Genomic DNA, 21,129 nt, shown 5'->3' with positions numbered 1-21,129 from the left:
ATTTCAAATGATGTCATCTCATCTTTATCTGATTCGAATTCTAGGTAATTCTTCACTGATTCATTCGTTCGCGAACGAATGAATCAGTGAAGAATCACTGAAGAATCACTGGTAAATTACTGGTAATTTCTGGTAAATTACTGGTAATTTCTGGTAAATTACTGGTAATTTCTGGTAAATTACTGGTAATTTATGGTAAATTACTGGTAATTTATGGTAAATTGCTGGTAATTTATGGTAAATTGCTGGTAATTTATGGTAAATTACTGGTAATTTATGGTGAATTACTAGTAATTTATGGTAAATAACTGACAATTTTTGGCAATTTACTAGTGATTTCTGATAATTTTTGGTGAATTACTTTTAAGTTATGGTAAACTACTGGTAATACTGGTAAATTACTAGTATTTTTTTGGCAAATTTATGATAATTTTTGGAAAATTTTTGGTAATTTTTCGTAAACTACTAGCATTTTTTGGAAAATTACTGCTAATTTTTTGGTAAATTACTGGTTATTTCAGGTAAAAGCTGGTAATTTTGGGTATTTTTTAATGAATATGAGGGTAAATCACTGGTAATTTCGGAATCAATTACTTATCGGTAATTTTGAGTGAATCACGATCTAGTAATTTTTTGGTAAAGTACTAGTTATTTTCAGTAAATTACAGGTATGTAATCTTCTGTAATGCTGCAGAGTTTGTATCAATGACCATTTCAAATTCTGAGAGAGGGGGTAGTGGGGTGAAAAATAGAACAGACGATAAGTACCTTCAAGGATTACGTATGCGAAGAAATCGTCGACAGTTTGATTCAAATAAAATAAAAAAAAATTGATTATAAAAAATGTTTATCGTTGTCGTAATTTGGCCACGTGTTATATTCTGGTACCTACATGTTGTTATTGAAGGCTGTGTGCGAGAAAAAAATTTTTTCAGAACTGATGAAAAAATATGCTAAACGTGATTCGATTCGAGCATTACCGATAATGTCGATTGTAGCGATGAGGCGATGAATTATTACGACAGATTGGGCGTACTTATTTGAATTCACGCGTTGGAAATTTTATTACAAAATCATGCGGCCTTACATGGGAATAAAATTCTCTACGAAATAGAGAAGCTAATGTCATCGCCATACGCGGAATAAGAAAAAGGGAGGAAAACCCGAGCTCTGTGTTGAGGTGGTGGGGGCATTCGAAGAAAAAATATAGGCTCTCGCAGGCTGGCTTTTTGTCGTCTACGTACCACACGTAGGTATAGTAAGATGTCATACGAGGGTTTTTCTCTTTCTTTTTTGTCGTGTGTTTAGGTACTTAAAGGATGTAGAAATGTCGACAAATAAGATATTGCGAGAGGATTTAACCGAGGTTTTGGCTTGAAAATACGTTTATCTAATATATTTTCGACGACTTCGACTTGGTCGTCTCTTCCTATTCGTCGCGTTGTTTACCAAACTATAGATACCTTATATGTACCTATGTATTGTCGTTCGTCTCGTACTAGAGAGAGATATCGTGAGAAAAGGTAATTGAATTCGAAATGTGAACGGTTTTTCACTTAGGTGAACGTGATGTGAGATGATAAAATGAGCTAAAAGTACGTAGATATATAAATGTTGAAAGAGGTACTCACCCGGTGGTACGGATTCGACGCTTCCTCTGGGCGTCTTGACTGATAAATCGAACTGAACTCCGGTGGCTGAGGCTATACTGCCTCTCGGACTCTTGCCCAGAATACCAGTGGTGCCATCCTGCAGGGGTAAACTACTTCGAGAGCTTCGGTTATAAGAATACATAGATCCTTCGGAAGTGACGCTGCCTCGAGGCGTACGATTCATGTCTGCTACCAGACTCCCTCTAGGGGTTCGATTGCCATCCGGCACCAGGCTGTTTCTCGGGCTTCGATTAGTATCTGGCACAAGACTACCTCGAGGAGTTCGATTGGCACCTTCTGGCAGCAGGTTTCGGTTACTGGATTCTGGTACGAGGCTATTACGAGGACTACGATTAGGACTGACGTCGGGTACTAGGCTATTTCGCGAGTTCCTTAATGCCTGAACGTCGGCCACCATGCTTGGTCTGGACTGCCTGTTGTATTGTTCGGGATCGGGGAAGAGGCTGTTTCGCGAACCGCGATTAAAGACGGCCGGATCGATGCTGCCGCGAGGGCTGCGATTGTACGCGTCATCGGGCACTAAACTACTCCGCGGACTCTTCGACACCTCGGGAGTCAGACTAGAACGCGACTTACGAGTCATCGAATCGGTATTTTGTTGGAATCCGCGCAAATACGAGTCATCCGGAGTGACGCTGTTGCGAGACGATCTCATCGCGTCGTAATTACTACTACGAGAGGATTTCTGCGAAGGTGGGAACTCGCTCAGGCTGATTGCGTTCTCGATGACGTTACCGCCGGATAGCCTTTCTGGCGAATAGACCGGAAAAGTTGGGGTATTGTGCTCGTCTGTAGCTGTTACGGTGATACTGCTGCTGCGAAGGCTGGCCGAATATTCGCTTAAGTTTGAGCTACTGCCGCCTCTGACTCGACTAGCACCGCCGCCCCCTGAGCCGGAGATGTATGTTTCGGCGTCGCCACCGATGCTGTGCTTTTTATCGCGTTTTTCTCCCGATAAAGGTTCGAATTTCTCATCCAGCTGCAGGCTCTCGAAAGCGACGCTCTGCTTGCGAGCTAAACTGCCGGTTGATCGGTGCGGCGAACCGCTGGTGGTCCTGGGTAGCTTACGACGTCGCGACGATGACGAACGATGGATCATTGTAGGCCGACTCTTTCACCGAAACTGGTCCACCATCTGGAATCATAACGGATGGGAAATTAGTCGAGGTTTGTCAGGAAGTGGAATGTATGTACATATATTACTTTTTTTTTTATTGGTTTTTGCCCTTTGAAGAAGGGAATGAGCAGAGACAGGTGTATGAAGAGAACTCATTGTCAAAATTTTTGGGGAATCTCCAAATGAGTCTTCATATCGGTTTGAATTTTAATCGAGTATGATGAAGACTATGGGTATGTGTAGGAGCTCGACGAGCTGTATTATGAAAGCATATCGCATCAGCTGGGGTTAGACTGTGGAGGAGGGGGTGAGGTAGTTAAGTTTTATTTTTATAGAAATTTACAGCCTGAAAAAGGAGAGATAAATAGCTGAATTGAAGATTCCTTATGAAAGCTTGTCTAAGAATAAGTTCAGTGTTACCATTAATCACACTCCTGAGTAAGCTTAATCCATAGAAAATGAGAAGAACTTTGATAAAAATCTACACCGAACATTACTAGAAAATCGCTTAAATGGGTATGCATTTTGATCCAGAAAATATGTACCTACTTAAATAAAAGTTTCACCGGAAATCAGCAGATTTACCACGAAATTCGTTAAAAATTGTGACACAATCTATGAAAAAGTATCAACATTGTAAAATATTGAAAAATTGTGCTAAATATTGAGATAAGTCTTAAAATTGCTAGAAAATTTCCAAAAAAGTTGCGTAGAACATTTGACAACTGTGAATAAATTTGAAAAATACAACCAGTGTTGGGTAAAATATGGAAAAATTGGTTGAAAAGTTGAAAGAATTGCTAGATAAATTTGAACAAAAATCCAACAGAGTTCGCAAAACATTTTTTTTAAATGATGAAATGTTGGTAGAGTACGGTAGGTATTGTAAATATTTTTCGGAAAATTTTGGGAAAATCTGCAAAAGTGATTAGAAATTCATTTAAAATTTAAAAAATTTGAAAAAACACAACTAGGTACCTACTTCAAAACTAAAATATCAGAAAAATAACAGTTGATTCAGAACAATAGTGAAATAGTTACAATCCGCACACGGAAATCTTCAAAAAAAATTATAGGATTCATCTCTTGAGAAAATTTACCACGTAAGACAATTTATCTTGTGAGAACCTCCGGTGAAAAAAAAACTTTCCAAGATATCCGCATTCACTGCCTCAGGCTACCTTTTCTTTCAAAGAAAAGTTGAAACAAAACGTTCCTACGTTTCATTTCACTTTTCACTGAAAAAAAAGCGAGTGACCAATCAATTTACTCATCAGAGAACACTGACCTCATTGATGAAGTCAAATATCAAGTTTTATACTCTCTGTACTCCTCCACTGTCGCCTCAACTGAAAAAACTAGCGTCAGTTTCGTAATCAATGGGCTCAAAAACATGTATCACACATTATTATACAGGGCAACAGGGTGTCTGGTGAGTGGATGTCAAAACTTCGGATTTGGATATAACCGAATACGACTTGAAAAAACGTTATATAGACAATTTTTTACCTTGGGAATGGGTAGTACTTTGGAAAATAAACAACTTTTGTCATCATGAATTTTCGCCCAACTTTGAAATTTAAGGGGCTAGAAATATTTTAAAAGAAAAAATTGAGAAAAACGTGTTTTTGACTTTGGAAATGGGTAGTACTTTGGAAAACAAACAAATTTTGTCATCATGAATTTTTGCCCAACATTGAAATTGAAGAGGCCAGAAATATTTGTTTCTTTTGAAATATTTTTTTTTTTCAAAATATTTCTGGCCCCATCAGTTTTGAAGTTTGGCAAAAATTCATTGAGACAAAATTTGTTTATTTATACTTACGAGGTAAATTTTCTCAAGAGATACATTTTCTTACGTGGTAAATGTCTTTAAATCGTGATATTTGAACAGATTTGAAAAAATATTATCCAAATCATGAAAAAATTATATAGAAATTCAAAAAGAATAACTGGAAAAATCCAACAATATTGACGAAAAAAAAATCATTGAATATTACACCGAAATTGATTCAAAATTCAATAGGAAACCAAGCAAATTCATGAAAAATGGTCGAGAAAGTATCGCTACAATTTTACAAAATATTAAAAAATCAACATGTCTGTAGGTAGTGAAAATCTCTTGAACTTGAAAAAAAATACTAAAATTTGATGGCTCTCTTCTCATCCTCCCTTTTAAATCATTCAGGATCGTTGAGATCTAATTTTGAAAAAAGGTTTGTTGAAAATAGACTTGACTTGTTTTCACAAATTTTTGAAAGTTAGTTTTCACTATCTGTTACACTCATCGAGAAAAGTTGAACTTTTCACTTATTTTAACGTTTCATTAGCATGAATTTTAAATCCGCTCCTTTATTCCCTTCTAAACCCTGCAAATAAATTCGCTGCAGAAGTTCAGCCAGTCTCGATATATCAGTTTTCAAAAAACGATTGCTTCATTAGAAATCAAAAATTCAAAGAAAAAAATTCAGAAGACTGAGTCTTTTTTTACTATAGTATATACGGCAAACTGCTTATGCAAATTTATTAACGCCGAACGTCTATTTTGTCTGATCTCGGAGGAAATCGTCCAAAATAATGTGGTAAAATTGAACTCTCACGGTGGCTTTTCAAAAATTGAATTTTCTTTTACCATCATGACACAAAATGTGAGAAAACTAAATGGGAAAATTCGCGATTTAAACTCGAAATTTTTTTGCAACTTCAACAGTTGGTTGTTAAAGTTACCTATAAAAAAAGATGCGCAATTCATCCAGAATTTCGAATTTTCTCCGCGTGTTCTTGAATTTTTCGCCATAATGGTTCAAGAAAATATACAGAAAAAACTGTTTCAAATCACAAGTTTTGTTTTGTACTCGCTTCGCTTTGGCCACTTGGCTTTATTCAAATTTTCTGAAAAATTGAGGAGGTGATTAGCAAAACGTTACAACTGCATTTTTTTCGTTTTCGAGTTAGCATCACTTTCTTATAGGAAATTCAACGGGGAATCCAATGGTGCCAACCCCAGAACTCCAGGACCACCTTATGTACCTCTAATATCTTCAATAAAAGAAATCAATTCACGTCAGAACGCAACAAATACAGGGTAATTCGCTTCAAAATGCAACAATTACGCGTTTTTTGACGTTTTTGACGTGTTTCATGATGACAACACTGAGTTAACCAATTCATATGAACCGAAACAACATTCTACCATCATTCTACAGATTTTTCAACCAACAGAACCCAAACAGAACCATGTTACCAGTATTTATCACGACTCTAAAAGCCAAAATTATTGAAAAAAAAAAATGTTAAATTTCAAATTTTTTCCCCCATTTAACTATTTTGTCTATTTCTCAAAGACATGCATAAATGATTAATGTGATTTTTGCGACATTTTGCTGCATAAATTCATGAAAAATGATCGCAATTGTTACGTTTTGAAGCGAAAATAATGCAACAAATGCGCGTTTCAAGTCAAAACGCAACATTGGAATTTGTATTCGTCTCCCCTGCCCCCTTCAGTGACGGAAAATTGGGAAATAAGCCAGAAGCCAATTCCTAGGGTCCAACCCTTTCATATGAGACTCCATTGAGCGTAATCCCCCGACACAAATTTGAGTGACAGTTTTTTGCGGTTTCCCAAAATTTTGAAAAATGCAGTTGTTGCGTTTTGCAAATCACCTCTTCAATTATTGTTCAAAAACAATTAGATAGTTTTACAAAACCTTGAGTAAGGAAAAACATGGAAATTTTGCAAGTTATTGCATCGGATTTTTTTTTTTTTCAATTCAAAAAAGTACCTAGTGCAAAAATCACAAGAATGTCTTCACTCTGGATTTCAATGAATTAAATTTTTCTGACGATTCTCCCGTTCTTTTGAATATAATGATGAAGTGGACAGTGAAGGGCGAAGAGAAGAGGGCTAATCTTTGAATTTTACAAACCTTCATTCAGGAAAATATTAAAAATAAATCCCATTAGAATAAGTAGGTACTTTAAAAAAAAAAAAAATAAATCCGGGGATACATTGAAGATTTGATGGGGGGGGGGGGGGTAACTATGGGTAGATTTGACAACATAAATCTGTAAAAAAAAATGTTAAATGGGACTTGTAATTTTTGGGAAACACAAAATGTGGTAATTTACCTACGTTATTCGTAGGTGAACTGACATAATTAATGGTAGGTATACATGAAGAGTGATATTCCAAAACTCGCTTTGTCCATTTTTATCAAAGTTGGGTTTTCAGTGGTACCTGGTAGATGAAGTATTAACTCACATTCCTACATCATCAACCTACCAAAATAAGGTGTTTAACTCACCTAAATGGCCAATTCACTAAAAATTTAAAAAAAAAATAATGTTCCAAAACACGCTTTGTCCATTTTTATTGAAATTTTTTTCAGCAGTATTTAGTGGATGAAATGTATACCTACACTCCTACATCATGAATCCACCCAAATAAAATGCTAAACTCGCCTAAAAAGCCAATTTACCCGTTTGAAGGGAAACTGTTTTTCCTCTCTCCTGAAAAGTTGTGAAAATGGACAACGCGAGTTTTGGAATATCACTCTTCACATACATTAAGGTGAATTGACACCATTTTGGGTGTCTAATACATACCTATGTGTCTAAATTAAAACTTTTCAACGAAAATACTCCATTTTTTACTTCGAATTACCATCGTCTATTCTGTTACAAGATTTTTAGTACAGATCAGAAACGTTATTTGCCTCTGCTTTAAAACTTTTCTCATCGCTAGTGGTACGTTCTGTTTGATTGTAACGATGAAAATAATTGCTCGGTTTGCATACGTAGGCATCGTGCATACAATACAGTCAAGTAAGTAGCATTGTTCAATGTTCAATCATCACAGACGATTTCTGTACGGTACCACTTTCTGTGTACTTATACAACAAGTAGAATAGAACGTACTCGTATACGGATGAGTTCATTACCAAAATCGAATCGAAGATGAAAACGAGTATATCGAGGGTATTGAGAATTGGTACAACTGTAAGTCAGCAGTAGGCACTCTCGTTAACGAGCTACATCGTCGTCTATGCCTAAACCTATCTCTACCTACTTATAAATTTTAGGAGGAAATATGTATAACGACAAGATCAAGTATCATGTATCACGCCACGTATGTAATCATATGTCTAGATAACTGTGTCGTTGGCGTTTGGCTGAATAAAATTGTCAATCGATATAATTTAAAATAACAGCAGAATGAATTTTAAAAATGCATTTTCGACGTGCATCGTATAGGATGAAGAGAGCTGACTGACGTCCGCTCAAATGCAGCAAAGGTTAAAAAAATTACCCGAGGAACAAAAAATAAAATGAAAAAAGGTAAAGAAAGCAAAAGCTTTATATTATGTACCATCTGTATGGTATATTTTACTACATATAACGAGCGAGTTGATACACCAGGGGAGAGGAGTAGAGGAAAAAAGAGAAAAGCGATGGTTAATGCTCTTGTACATATTTATATGGTAATCCGGCTGTCAAAAAGTTTACACTCGGCTTTTATTGGTAACACGATATGGTAGGTAGACCCGCGCTCGTGTTAAGTATATAAAGTACCATACACTTAACTATATAGCTATGCTTCACCATACCCAATCCATATACGAGTACACACACATAGAGTATACAGGCAGGTACCTATACGAATATTATGGTGTATTAATAGCGTAATTTTTTCCTCGCTCTTTCACGTTGTATTTTTTTTATCCGCTCAACGTCGGCCTCGTCTCCACCATAACGTACCAAAGTCAACATTTAAAAAAAAGAAAAATGGGCGGCTATAGCCTTTTCCTATACATACGAGTATCTGCCTCGTACTACAAGCGAACGAACGAGTGTTGAATTTCGACGTGCTATGCCACGACACGACGACGATGGTGAAATAACAACCTTTATACCCTATACCTCTCGCCTAGGCGTCATCTCGTTTAAACCATTAAATAAGCGAGAATGAAATGAATGAAGAGAGTATAAAAAGGACGAGCACCGAGAGGGCAAAATAGAAAAAAAAAGTACAAGTTGAAAAAAAATACCATTAACCGATCTGTCAGTTTAAACTATTACGTATAGTTCACGTAATATACAGGCGAGGGTACCTACTGTATAATTTGTGATGTAATTTTTACATTATAGGTTGAGTCGTAGTATACGTAGTTGCTGCTTAATACTGAATGAAAATGTTATCGCGTCGTGTTTTGCATTTTATTTCGCTATAGTCTTTTTTCTTCTGTCTGCCCTTTCCACCTCATCATTGTCGACCTCGAAAGTAACGTTTTCCCCCTTCGTTCTTTTTTTTTTGTATATTGCTACACGAGTATGCAGTATCCCATACCAAAACACTGACAGCGTCGTTTTCTCAGGTAGGTACTACGAGTAAGTATATAAAAGAGGAAAATACCTAAGTAATAAAATAAAAATGAAAATAAAATAAAAACAAGACGAAAGAGAAGAAGAAAAAGAAAAGAAAGTGAAGGATTGGCGTGAACGAGTTCGTTTTCAAAAAAGTTTCTCGCGTACGTGTTCGCCGTGTAAAAATAAAAGCTAATAATTTCCTTATTTATAGTACGAATTTTATTCGCATGATGTGTGTATGTGTGTGTAGGGTGTAGAATGTGTTTGCTTTGTTGATTGTATACAGGCGAAGACTCTGCTTTAACGCTTGAATTAGCCTAGACGCGTTAAAGAGCGTATTATTCTCGTATTTTCCTATCTCGTTTCACGATTTGACTGATGCGTTGCTACGCCACCACGCTGTAACTATAGGTACCTATATATACGAACCTACCTATACTATAGGTTACCTACTTATTTCAAATTTGCATGAGTGATTTCTTCGTCGTCGCAGTTGTCGTCTTATAGTATACGTGAAACAACCAACAATGAGAACTGTGCGATTGGTTCTTATCCGCTTTTACGGTTTAGAAATCATCTATAATGTATTTAACAGCGATTATTGCTCTGTATTTACTGATATCGCGAGAAGGATATAGGGTATGTTGGAATAATTATGTACAAAGGACAGAAGAAATCTTTCGGTGTCTCTCTAGTTCCTCATTTTAAAAAAAAATCAAGGGTATTGTTCACATATATTTGTAGTTTTTATGTAGTTATTTTTTGTAGTCGTCTGTTTTGGTTTTCTAGTTGGTAGGTATTTCCGCTATCTGGTTCTGCAGTGGTGGTATGAGTTTTACTCCCTGCAACGTGATTGGTTAAGGGTGGAAATACGTCTATATGTGTCTAGTTTTATGTATGTTTTTGTAAATGTTGTGAAATACAGTCCACTTGTAAATCTGTGTACAGAAAAGTCGTGTTGCTTTTTTCGTCTTCGTTGTCGTCGTAATTTTCGAATCAATGCGTTGAATTTTTCATCTTACGTGTATGAGAACATTTTGGTCCTCGCGAGCCGGATACATTATTCCGGCATAGATTCGTGATTTTTTAATGAATTTTTGCGATGTCTTTTTGAATTTTTTATCGATTATTCGTCGTGTGCGCCTAATTTTTGGCGAAGTGCGATGTTTTTTGAAGTATGATGATGTTTTATGTTTGTAAATTTGCGCCTATCTGTTCGTAGTACCTATGTCGCCTATGATGTCTTCGTTTTCGTCTGATTATGCAATGCTTCGTTGTGTGGGAATTATCTCCCATTAAGTTTAATGATTTTCGATTTTCGTTTCGTGAATGATGTTCGTTTTCGATTTTGTATGTTAATAAATTCGTAATGGGTGAAGTATGAGAACATTTTGGTCCTCGCGAGCCGGATACATTATTCCGGCATAGATTCGTGATTTTTTAATGAATTTTTGCGATGTCTTTTTGAATTTTTTATCGATTATTCGTCGTGTGCGCCTAATTTTTGGCGAAGTGCGATGTTTTTTGAAGTATGATGATGTTTTATGTTTGTAAATTTGCGCCTATCTGTTCGTAGTACCTATGTCGCCTATGATGTCTTCGTTTTCGTCTGATTATGCAATGCTTCGTTGTGTGGGAATTATCTCCCATTAAGTTTAATGATTTTCGATTTTCGTTTCGTGAATGATGTTCGTTTTCGATTTTGTATGTTAATAAATTCGTAATGGGTGAAGTATGAGAACATTTTGGTCCTCGCGAGCCGGATACATTATTCCGGCATAGATTCGTGATTTTTTAATGAATTTTTGCGATGTCTTTTTGAATTTTTTATCGATTATTCGTCGTGTGCGCCTAATTTTTGGCGAAGTGCGATGTTTTTTGAAGTATGATGATGTTTTATGTTTGTAAATTTGCGCCTATCTGTTCGTAGTACCTATGTCGCCTATGATGTCTTCGTTTTCGTCTGATTATGCAATGCTTCGTTGTGTGGGAATTATCTCCCATTAAGTTTAATGATTTTCGATTTTCGTTTCGTGAATGATGTTCGTTTTCGATTTTGTATGTTAATAAATTCGTAATGGGTGAAACTTCCGAGCAACGCCTAGCGCGCGAGCAAGAGGCACGCGAGGCGAAGGCAAAGGCTGCGCGTGAAGCGCGTAAGGAAAATTTAAATCGTGATGTACGTACGTTTTCGCGTAATTGCACTAATGATCAAGCCGCGGTGCAAGTGCTCTTAGAAAAGCATCAATCGGTGGAAAATAATCACCAAATCGCGGCCCATCTTGATTCGTGGAAAGAAGCTCTGAAAGAATTGGCGAAAGCTAATAATGGTTTAATGGACTATATTGATGCGTCGTTGGATGCTGCCATAATTGCCGAGCAGGAAAAGGAAATCGCCAAGGATCATGACGCCTCCAAAGCGATGTTCAACCGTTACACTGGTACCTATAAAATGCTTGTTGAAAGTTTGCGTCCTACTGAATCGTCTAAAAGTGGATCTAGAAATGGGCATTCGTTGGTTGATTCGTTTGATGGGCCATTATTAGATCCCTTTGTTCGTTTGAAAGATGTTCCCCTACCCATATTTGATGGCACTTTTAAAAATTTTCCGGATTGGTATAGTGAATTTTGCGGTATGGTGGATAAAAGTGCGAGATACAATACTCACCAAAAGATGTATCTACTAAAAAGAGCTATGGGCAAAGGTGCCGAGCACCTTGTTGAAGATATTGAGGATGATGAAGATGGTTGCGCCTATAAACTGACGTTGGAAAGTTTATATGATTCGTTTTTTAATCGCCGTAGAATTATTGTCGAACACTTCATAACAATAGCAGATCTTCCTACCATTAAGAATATGTCAATTCGTGAGAGTGTCCATAAGGTTAAACGCGCCCTTCGAGGTTTAAAGGTTTCGGGCATAAATGTTGAAGAAATGTCGCCATTCGTGTCGTTTTTGATTTCGAGAAAATTGCCTGATAAATTACGTGGAGATTGGGATGATAGTCATAGGGACAACAGTGTATATCCGTCATTCGAGTCATTGGCTTCGTTTTTGATCAATAAATGCTTCACCTATGAAACTGCATCAATAAAAGGAGCTCCATCATCTAATGAAAAGCCAAATGCGTCGGCAGCTCCAAATAAAGGCCAAGTAAAGCAGTCCAGGCAAATAATTGAGAAAAAATCACTCGTTGCTGCCACTGATACTCCGAGAACACCGCAATCCTCGTCGTCCTTCCCGCTGTGCTGTGTAGTTTGTCAACAAAGCCACTACCTGGATCAATGCCCAACGTTTCTGTCCAAAACTCCGAAGCAGAGGTTCGATGTGGTAAAAAGTAATCGATTATGTATTAAATGTTTTAAAAATAATCATTCTGTTTCGAAATGTACGAATAAGTATAATTGTGCTACTTGTCATGGACCTCATCATAAATTACTTCATATTAATCGTGAAGAGGTTCCCCTTACAAATACGAACAATACTAATGAGCCGCCAGTTTCGCCTGTCTTGCCAGATGTTAGAAATGTCAATTTTGTTAATGATAGTTCGAATGCTAATCGTTTTTGTGCCCTGTCTTCGCATAAAACTGTGTTTTTATCTACGGCAGTGGTTAAGGTACAAGGAAGCGCGAATACGGAACTAGGTAGAGTTTTATTTGATCAAGGGTCAGAGAGTACTTTGATTACGCGTGAATTTTGCGAAAGATTAAAGTTGAAAATGTATGAGGCCAATAACCCCACTGTGTTAGTAGGTATTAATGACAAATCAGTGGAATTGAAAAAGTTCGTTCGTTGCATTTTAAAGTCTAGGTATACTGATTTTCAAATTGCTATTGAGGCTGTTGTTATTGATCGAATTCCTTATCGAGTATGTAGAAATGAGTTGAAAGAAATTGCAACGAATTTTAATCATAATTTGGCCGAATATTTTGATTTACCTTATGATCATGTCGATCTGTTGTTGGGTAATGAATTTGTCGAATTCTGCTTGTTGGAAAAACGTTATTTTTTGGAAGGCATTTGTCTTAGGGATTCGCATTTTGGGTTTGTAATTTCAGGATCGAGAAAATCGCCATATGTAATTCAAACAACCGAATTTTGCGGTTTATCCAATCTTGAATTATCGAATCAATTTCACAAGTTTTATGCTCTCGATGATATACCCGAAAATAAGCTTGAAAAATCATTGCAGCATGAATTAATTGAAGGTCATTTTGAAAGTACTTACCATATTGATGAAAATACTGGTAAATTTGTCATTCGCCTTCCTACAAAGGAGTCTATTTTGTCTTTAAAAGGGTCGTTTGAAAAGGCGCGAGCTTTGTTGGTTAATAGTGAACGTCGTAGGTCTGAAAGGAAGCATGAATCGTATGTGAGAATTTTTGATGAATATTTAAAACTTGGTCATATGAGTGAGATTAATTCGACGCCTGATCCTTCAGCCTATTATATTCCGCATCACATCGTTTCTAAAGAGACCCCCAGTGGTCCCAGTGATCGAATAGTGTTTAATGCGTCATTTGTAGATAACTCAGGTACCTCCTTAAATGACCATTTATTAGAAGGTCCTGTTTTGCAGCCAAATTTGGCTCAAAATATCGTGAGGTTTCGCCAACATCTCGTTGCTTTTGTAGCGGACATTTATCGAATGTACCGTTGCATATTAATTGATAAAAAGGATCGCAAATATCAAAGGATTTTATTTCGATTCATTTTGAATTCCTTGATAAAAATATTTGAGCTCAATACTTTGACTAATGGTGTCGGCCCTGCATCTTATCTGGCTACAAAATGTCTTGAAATAATCGGTAAAGCGTTGTTGGTTGATGATCCAGAGGTCGCCAGGGCAATTTTAGAAGATTTCTACATGGATAACTTAATGAGCGGTGCTGCAAATATTGACGATGCGGTTCGCCTACAAAAATCAATACACGCAGCACTTGCAAAATATGGTTTTCCACTTCTAAAATACCAAAGTAATTCGTTGGAATTTTTATCGAATATTGAACCCTCGTTGATTGAACCCTTAAATAATCGTTGTTTAGGTGGTAATGAATTCGTCATGTTATTAGGGTTAATTTGGTACCCACAGTCAGACACCTTGAGTGTCAAAATTTGTCTAGATTCGTTGCCAGAAGTAATAACTAAGCGAGTTGTACTTTCTGAAGTTTCAAAAATATTTGATGTCCTCGGAATGTTAGCACCTACCACAGTTATTGCTAAAATTATGCTTCAAGAACTTTGGAAAGAGGGAAGAGGCTGGGACGAACCAGTTTCAAATGAATTATCAACTTCGTTTCAAGAATATCGTAATGATTTAGTTCAATTGTCCTCGTTTTCGATTAAAAGGTGTTATTTTACCTCGAATAAGATCGCTTCTCGTCAGCTAATTGGTTATTGTGACGCCTCAACGCGCGCATATTGTGCTGTGGTATATTTGCGTTCTGTAGATTGTGATGGTAATGTGAATGTGTCGTTTATTTGTGCAAAAAATCGAATTGCGCCAATCAAAACTGTTCACATTCATAGATTAGAATTGATGTCCGCGGAGTTATTATCGCGCATGATAGCTGAATTACGTAAAGATTTAGGGATAATGGAATATTTTTGCTTTTCAGATTCGATGGTAGGCCTGAGTTGGATCAACCTCGATCCTCTCAAGCTAAAGGTATTCGTTTCAAACAGAGTTACAAATATTTTAGCTGTAACATGTAAAGAACGGTGGTTTCATATAGATGGTAAAATGAATCCCGCAGACCTCGGTACTAGAGGAATTTCTTCGAATTCTCTTTTAAAATCTGATTTATGGTTGACTGGTCCACCCTGGCTGCAGGATAATTTTGTATCTTTTGTTTCCTCCAAGTTTAAACCCTCTATTGATGTACCCGAAATGAAAGAAGAAAGTACCGTTTTGTCTATTTTAGCAGAGACTCGAAAACCTTTCTCAGAAATTGTCTTTCGAAGCTCGTCGATTTTTAAAATGGTATCGGTTGCTGCTCTTTGTCTTCGGTTTGTAACGATTTTACGATGGCGAGTCTGGATGCGTCGAGCTATTGCCAAGGGTGAACAAGTGACAATGGAAACATTTCATTCTGTTAAACCTTGTGCAATCGTTTCGTCACTGTCTATCCAGGAACGTGATTACGCATATTGGTCCTTAATGCGTTTTGTACAGATGGAATTTTTTGAAAAAGAATATCTTTGTTTATTGAAAGGACATCCGATTCCGAGAAAAAGTCGTTTGTTATCGTTAAATGTTTTTATTGCTCATGATGGACTGATGCGCGCAGGGGGTCGTCTTGCCGCTTCTAACTTCTCCTACGATACCAAGTTTCCGGTGATAATAGCCGCCAAGTCTTTATACCTAGAAAGGTTCATCGAATATACTCATCGAAAATACTACCATTGTACAAAATCGTTTATTTATAATTTTGTTCGAGCTCGTTTTTTTGTCATTGGTAACTTGGCAGCAATCATTAAGAAAGTTGTCCGTCGATGTATTGTGTGTACACGATTTGATGCGCATTTCGTTGAACAATTGATGGGTGATTTACCCAAAGAGAGAGTGACGATATCGCGGCCTTTTGCCACAGCTGGTGTGGACTTAACAGGCGCGATAAGTATTAAATGCACAAACCATCGAGTAGGTAAAGTTGTAAAGGTCTATGCTTGTTTTTTTGTATGTTTTTTGACTCGTGCGGTTCACATTGAAATCGTAGAGGATCTCACGAGCGAAGCGTTTTTAAATGCGCTTGAAAGGTTTGTAAGTCGTCGTGGATTTCCCAGCCTAATTTATTCCGATAACGGGACTAACTTTGTTAGTGCTCGGAATATTTTAATGCAAAGCAAACTTGATAAATATTTAATCGAAAATCGTGTTGAATGGAAAATGATCGCGCCTCGTAGCCCACACCAAGGCGGACTATGGGAGTCCGCGGTAAAGGCTGGAAAATCGCTATTAATGAAGTCCATTGGGACTCAAATACTTTCGTTGATGGAATTATCAACCATCTTATGCAAAATTGAAGCGATACTTAATTCGCGTCCGTTGTCATATAGATTGACTAATGAATTCGTTGAACCTGTTACTCCAGGTCATTTCCTAGTTGGGTCGGCGTTGTTGGAAACGCCAGTGCTGGACAATGGCTCAGTCACCTTAAAGCAACGTTATTTGCTGTGGCGAAGGATTGTAGATTCTTTCTGGGTGTCCTGGAGACACGATTATCTAAACCAGCTACAGCAGCGTGGTAAATGGAAAGAGCGTATGGAAAATGTTTCGAAAGGTGACGTTGTGTTGGTGTCTAGTCCGAATGATAGCGTGATGAATTGGCCAATGGGTAGAATCGTTGATGTTTTTCCTGATAAAAAGGGTATTGTTCGAAACGTGAGCGTGAGGTTAGGGAATGGTACAGTGCGTCATACATCTGTACAAAAATTGGTAGCTTTGCCGGTAGATGTTTCAAAGGACGATTAGTCGTTTATTTTGACACCCTGACTTCCGTTTCGATAATGTAATTAAAATTTCTCGAATTTGTGATGTATAGTTTGTAGAATAAGTTACCTACATTTTGTTATTTTTGGGTTGTTGATTTTATTCTAGATTATTTGTACATAAATTATGAAAATTTTGCCGTGCTATTGGATGGTGATTGTTTGTGTTATTGAATAGGCCTAGAAAGTAGAATGTATGTACTTAAATTTAATTGATTATGTAATTTTTTACGTATTTTTTCGTCGATCTTCTTTGGAAGGAGGGATGTACCCTCCTTCGGGGGGAGTTTGTTCACGTATATTTGTAGTTTTTATGTAGTTATTTTTTGTAGTCGTCTGTTTTGGTTTTCTAGTTGGTAGGTATTTCCGCTATCTGGTTCTGCAGTGGTGGTATGAGTTTTACTCCCTGCAACGTGATTGGTTAAGGGTGGAAATACGTCTATATGTGTCTAGTTTTATGTATGTTTTTGTAAATGTTGTGAAATACAGTCCACTTGTAAATCTGTGTACAGAAAAGTCGTGTTGCTTTTTTCGTCTTCGTTGTCGTCGTAATTTTCGAATCAATGCGTTGAATTTTTCATCTTACGTGTATGAGAACAGGTATGGTTAATTAAGGGAAGGTGAGTCTGGAAAATTATTGTACCTATATTTGAACTCAGTGACCTCAATTTAGTAGAAATTGACAAGTCACATAATTTTCTAATAGAATGGAAATCATTGAAAAAGATGTACCACAAGTAGAAGAGGAAGTTGAAAAGGAGTGGTATGCCTGAAAAATATTGTATAGAGAGCAGCATGAGAAGGCACTAGGAAAAAAGTCAAGTACATGAAACCACAAAAAGCTGAGAATCTGGAACTACAAACTATCAAGAGAAGTGAAGAGGAAACAAAACCTTTTCCAGAAGTGGATGAGTTCAAAGAACGAACAAGACGAAGAAAGCTACAAAAAACAGTGCCAGAAGACAAGATGATAAGAGAAACACAACAGGAACAATGGAGCATGGAGAGCGATAGGTACATTCGTCGTTGTCATGGTTCCTTGTCTTTTACAGGACATTGGAAATCGCATTTTTGTGGTACTGGTCATAAAACACTTTACAAAAAATCTCAGGTCAAAAGAATAATAGGTATTTAGAGGTCGTGCATGAGAGTTAAATGTTGAGATGGTATGAGCTCGTCGAGCAAAAACTTCCCACAGTTGCTCACTGGAGAACGCAGCGTTGGGTACCCTCGTTGGATCAAAGCAGATTACAACACGTTATCCCTTCTACAATGCATGATAAGTAAGTCTAGTCCTAGGTGGGCTTTTTTAGATGTCATTAATGATGAGTCAACGACAATTTTTCAATTCCGACGATCACTGAAAGTGAAAATACATATGAAAGATTTGAAAAATAAAAAAAAAAGTACGAGTATGAATTTGAGGTTGTGTTATTCTTTATGGGATAAATTTACGTTGAAATATGAATATTTTATAAGATTCAGCACTTCAAGTTGATGTTTTATCAACTATTATCAATTAAGAGGTATTACCTACTTAGTAAAAATGGAATTTTTTGATTTTTAAACTCCATAATTCAGGTTCAAATGAATTCTACAGCTGAAAAATCATAATCAATACTTTGGAATAGTTGTTTTAAAAACCCCCAAAAAATTGGTATCACTTAATTACATTACCTTAATGCCAAATCCAAGTATGTCCATCCAAAAAAAAATTGTCTTTTGTGTCACTGATAAGACTCTGGGATGCCCTGAAAATTTTCACCCGAATGCAGTAAAAGTGCACCACAGAAGATGCACGAAGCTATTAACCGATGTTCAATCAGAACTCAACAAACCCTTCTGAGCATATCCAAACCTTATCAGTGATTCAAAAAATCATACTTTTTTTGATGGACATACTCGGATTTGGCAATAAGGTAACGATAAGTTGTAGTGGGGATACCACTCTCAGTACAGTTGCGTAGAATCAACCGCATCAAGCTTTGTTGTGTTTCCAGCGGCACCGTCCTGGGAAGTATTATGCTTGCGTGCGCTCGTAGCTCTCAACATTCAACGCTTGTGCACAACCTCTAAATATTACTATTTTTCAACAAAATATGTATGGTGTCATTTTTTCATCAAAAGGAACAAAATTAGGGGGTAATACCTTAATATTTCAAAAAAAAAAAAATGTTACATGAACCACCCTAAGGTAAAAATAAACTAAAACCAAAAGTGTACAAAATAATCAAAAGAATATCAAAAGATGAGATACACAGAGCCAACATCTCTCCAGACTGCAAAAAAATGGTCAAATACTACGCAAACCTATGGAGTGATCCTGACAATGAAGTCGAGGCGACAAACCATGAGGAGATTAAGTATGAGTCATTTTCTTGGGAGGAGCTAGATGGAGCATTGAAAAGCTCCAGAAATGGAAAAGCCCCAGGCACCAATTAGTTACTAACACACTTATTCAAGAACACCACAATAACTGTTAAGAAGAGGCTGCTAGCTTTCTAAACTAGAATACTATCAGGTGCTACTATACCCAAACACTTCTGTTCAGCAATCTTAATATCCATTTTCAAAAAAAAGGGACTGAAATGACGCAGGAAACTAATTGTGAAATAAGCCTGCTAAATGCTGCTCACAAAATACTTGCAAAGATGCTAGCAAGAAGAAACAAGAGCCATGAGGACTATGAGGAGCCAATAATATTGGAATGCCAAAATGGATTTTGAAAGGGAAGATTATGGAGTATCTATCCTATAAAGCTGCAAGAAAAATAAATACTCCAAAAATACGCTAAAAATAGGTATGAAAAAAATAAGTAGCAGATAAATACAGAATGGGAATCTCCTGCTCAAAAACAAAGGCGATGGCCTTTGAGGGGAAAGAGACAATACACAGTAAAATTGTTGTAAATGGATTGCCATGCCACTGGAACAAGTCACAAGCTTAAAATATCTCAGGTGCAAGCTATCTTATGACGGTGAAGTCGACGCACAACTCAAGATCAGCAAATTCCTGAGAGTAAATGGGGTGATAAATAGAGACATCCCTCCAGGAATAGTCAGAGCCAAAACTCGAATAAGAATCTGCAATACGCTGGTAAGACCAATGCTGCTGTATGTAAGCTAAAATAAGGATGATGAGAAAGGATATAAAAAGCAGAGTAACCATAGCAGAAATGAGATTCATGCGAGCCATGGCAGGATATATGAGCCGCAATAGGAAAAGGAATAAAAGAAATGGCTAAGACACATTGATAGAATGCCTGACGAATGGTCCCCTCAAAAAGTCAAAGAATACACTCTAAGTGGCAGGAGGAGCAGTGGAAGACCATAGAAAAAACTTTATGACATATCGATGAGAAATTCTTCTACAGTTTCTTCGACAGTTTCCAGATGGGCTGAACAGCTTACTGGGCCAAAGTTCAATGATGATGATGAATTTTTGAATTGTTTCTTATGAATGTGGGAGGGGAGGAGAGAGAAGTTGAACCTACAAAATATTAGAATTCATTGCCTTCAAATAAAATTAGTAACTCTGGATATGCCACATCACTTTTGATTTTTTTTTTTAATTTTGAGCCAAATTAGGGTTGTGTAGCATCCTTCTCCACCAAGTAAAAGTTGCTGCGTGATTTTGAAAATTAATACTTATTTCGATAAGAGATCGAAAAAAAATCCTCGTCGTAATTTTTTTCAACTGTTTAAATCACCTTGCTTTTAACTTTTGTGGTGCCAATTTTTTGGTCATTATTGCCAATTTCAAAAAATCAAGAAAGACAAATTTATCAAAAGGTACGTACGATATTCAAATGTTCGCTGATTAAAATTCTAAATGAAATCAGCTTCGGTAAATTTTTAGTCCAAAAAAGGCGCCGCTGCGTATTTAATTAATAATACAGAAAAGTTTACCTACCAAAGCAGGCAACATTAGGAATAATAACACCAGCAGCAGCAACGACAAAAACAACAAAAACAAAAACTACAGCAACAGCGAAGCAAAGCAGCAAAACCGTCCATGCAAATTGCAAAATCTGTACTTAACAACGTGTTACCTACGTTTTATACTTATTCTTTCCACCTTCATCCATACCGGGACGCGTGTTACTTTGGTTATCAATGCTTTTTCTCCTCCTTTCACCATCACCTTTTTACCTAAACTGTAGCTGTCTCTTGCCAAAACTTAGCAGATTTGCGTTTTTTTTTTTTCACAACGACGACGACGACGAAACGAAGAAAAAGAAAACACGGATTTTTTTATCTCGTTCGCAAACCTCTTAAATGGTAAAGTTTAAGTCCAACGTAGGGTGAATAATTGATTAGACAAGAGAGAGAAAAAAATCACCTCGAGAAATAGCGATTTTTTTTTCTAATAGGATAATTTTCTTCGCGCTGTTTTTTTTTCTTTTTCATTTTTTATTCGTCGTGAGAAGCGGAGGAGCCAGGTTAATGGCCTTGAAGGTCGTCGAAACAATGATAA

At 36.8% G+C, this 21,129-nt stretch overlaps 1 protein-coding gene across 2 annotated transcripts in view; it reads right to left on the bottom strand.

Annotated features, from left to right (window-relative positions):
- LOC135846251 (uncharacterized) overlaps positions 1-21,129 on the bottom strand; it is a 179,935-nt gene that overhangs the window by 67,707 nt on the left and 91,099 nt on the right. For both annotated transcript variants that reach the window (XM_065365234.1, XM_065365235.1), the window contains exon 2: positions 1,632-2,808. In XM_065365234.1, the coding sequence (XP_065221306.1) occupies positions 1,632-2,772 (1,141 nt within the window). In that variant the 5' untranslated portion in view covers positions 2,773-2,808. The remainder of the gene's footprint in view (positions 1-1,631; positions 2,809-21,129) is intronic.

The sequence above is a fragment of the Planococcus citri genome, chromosome 5 (genome assembly GCF_950023065.1).
Source record: "Planococcus citri chromosome 5, ihPlaCitr1.1, whole genome shotgun sequence".
In the NCBI taxonomy this organism is placed as follows: domain Eukaryota; kingdom Metazoa; phylum Arthropoda; class Insecta; order Hemiptera; family Pseudococcidae; genus Planococcus; species Planococcus citri.
Note: the sequence above shows the minus strand (reverse complement) of the source record. Positions and strands in the feature narration are given on the sequence as shown.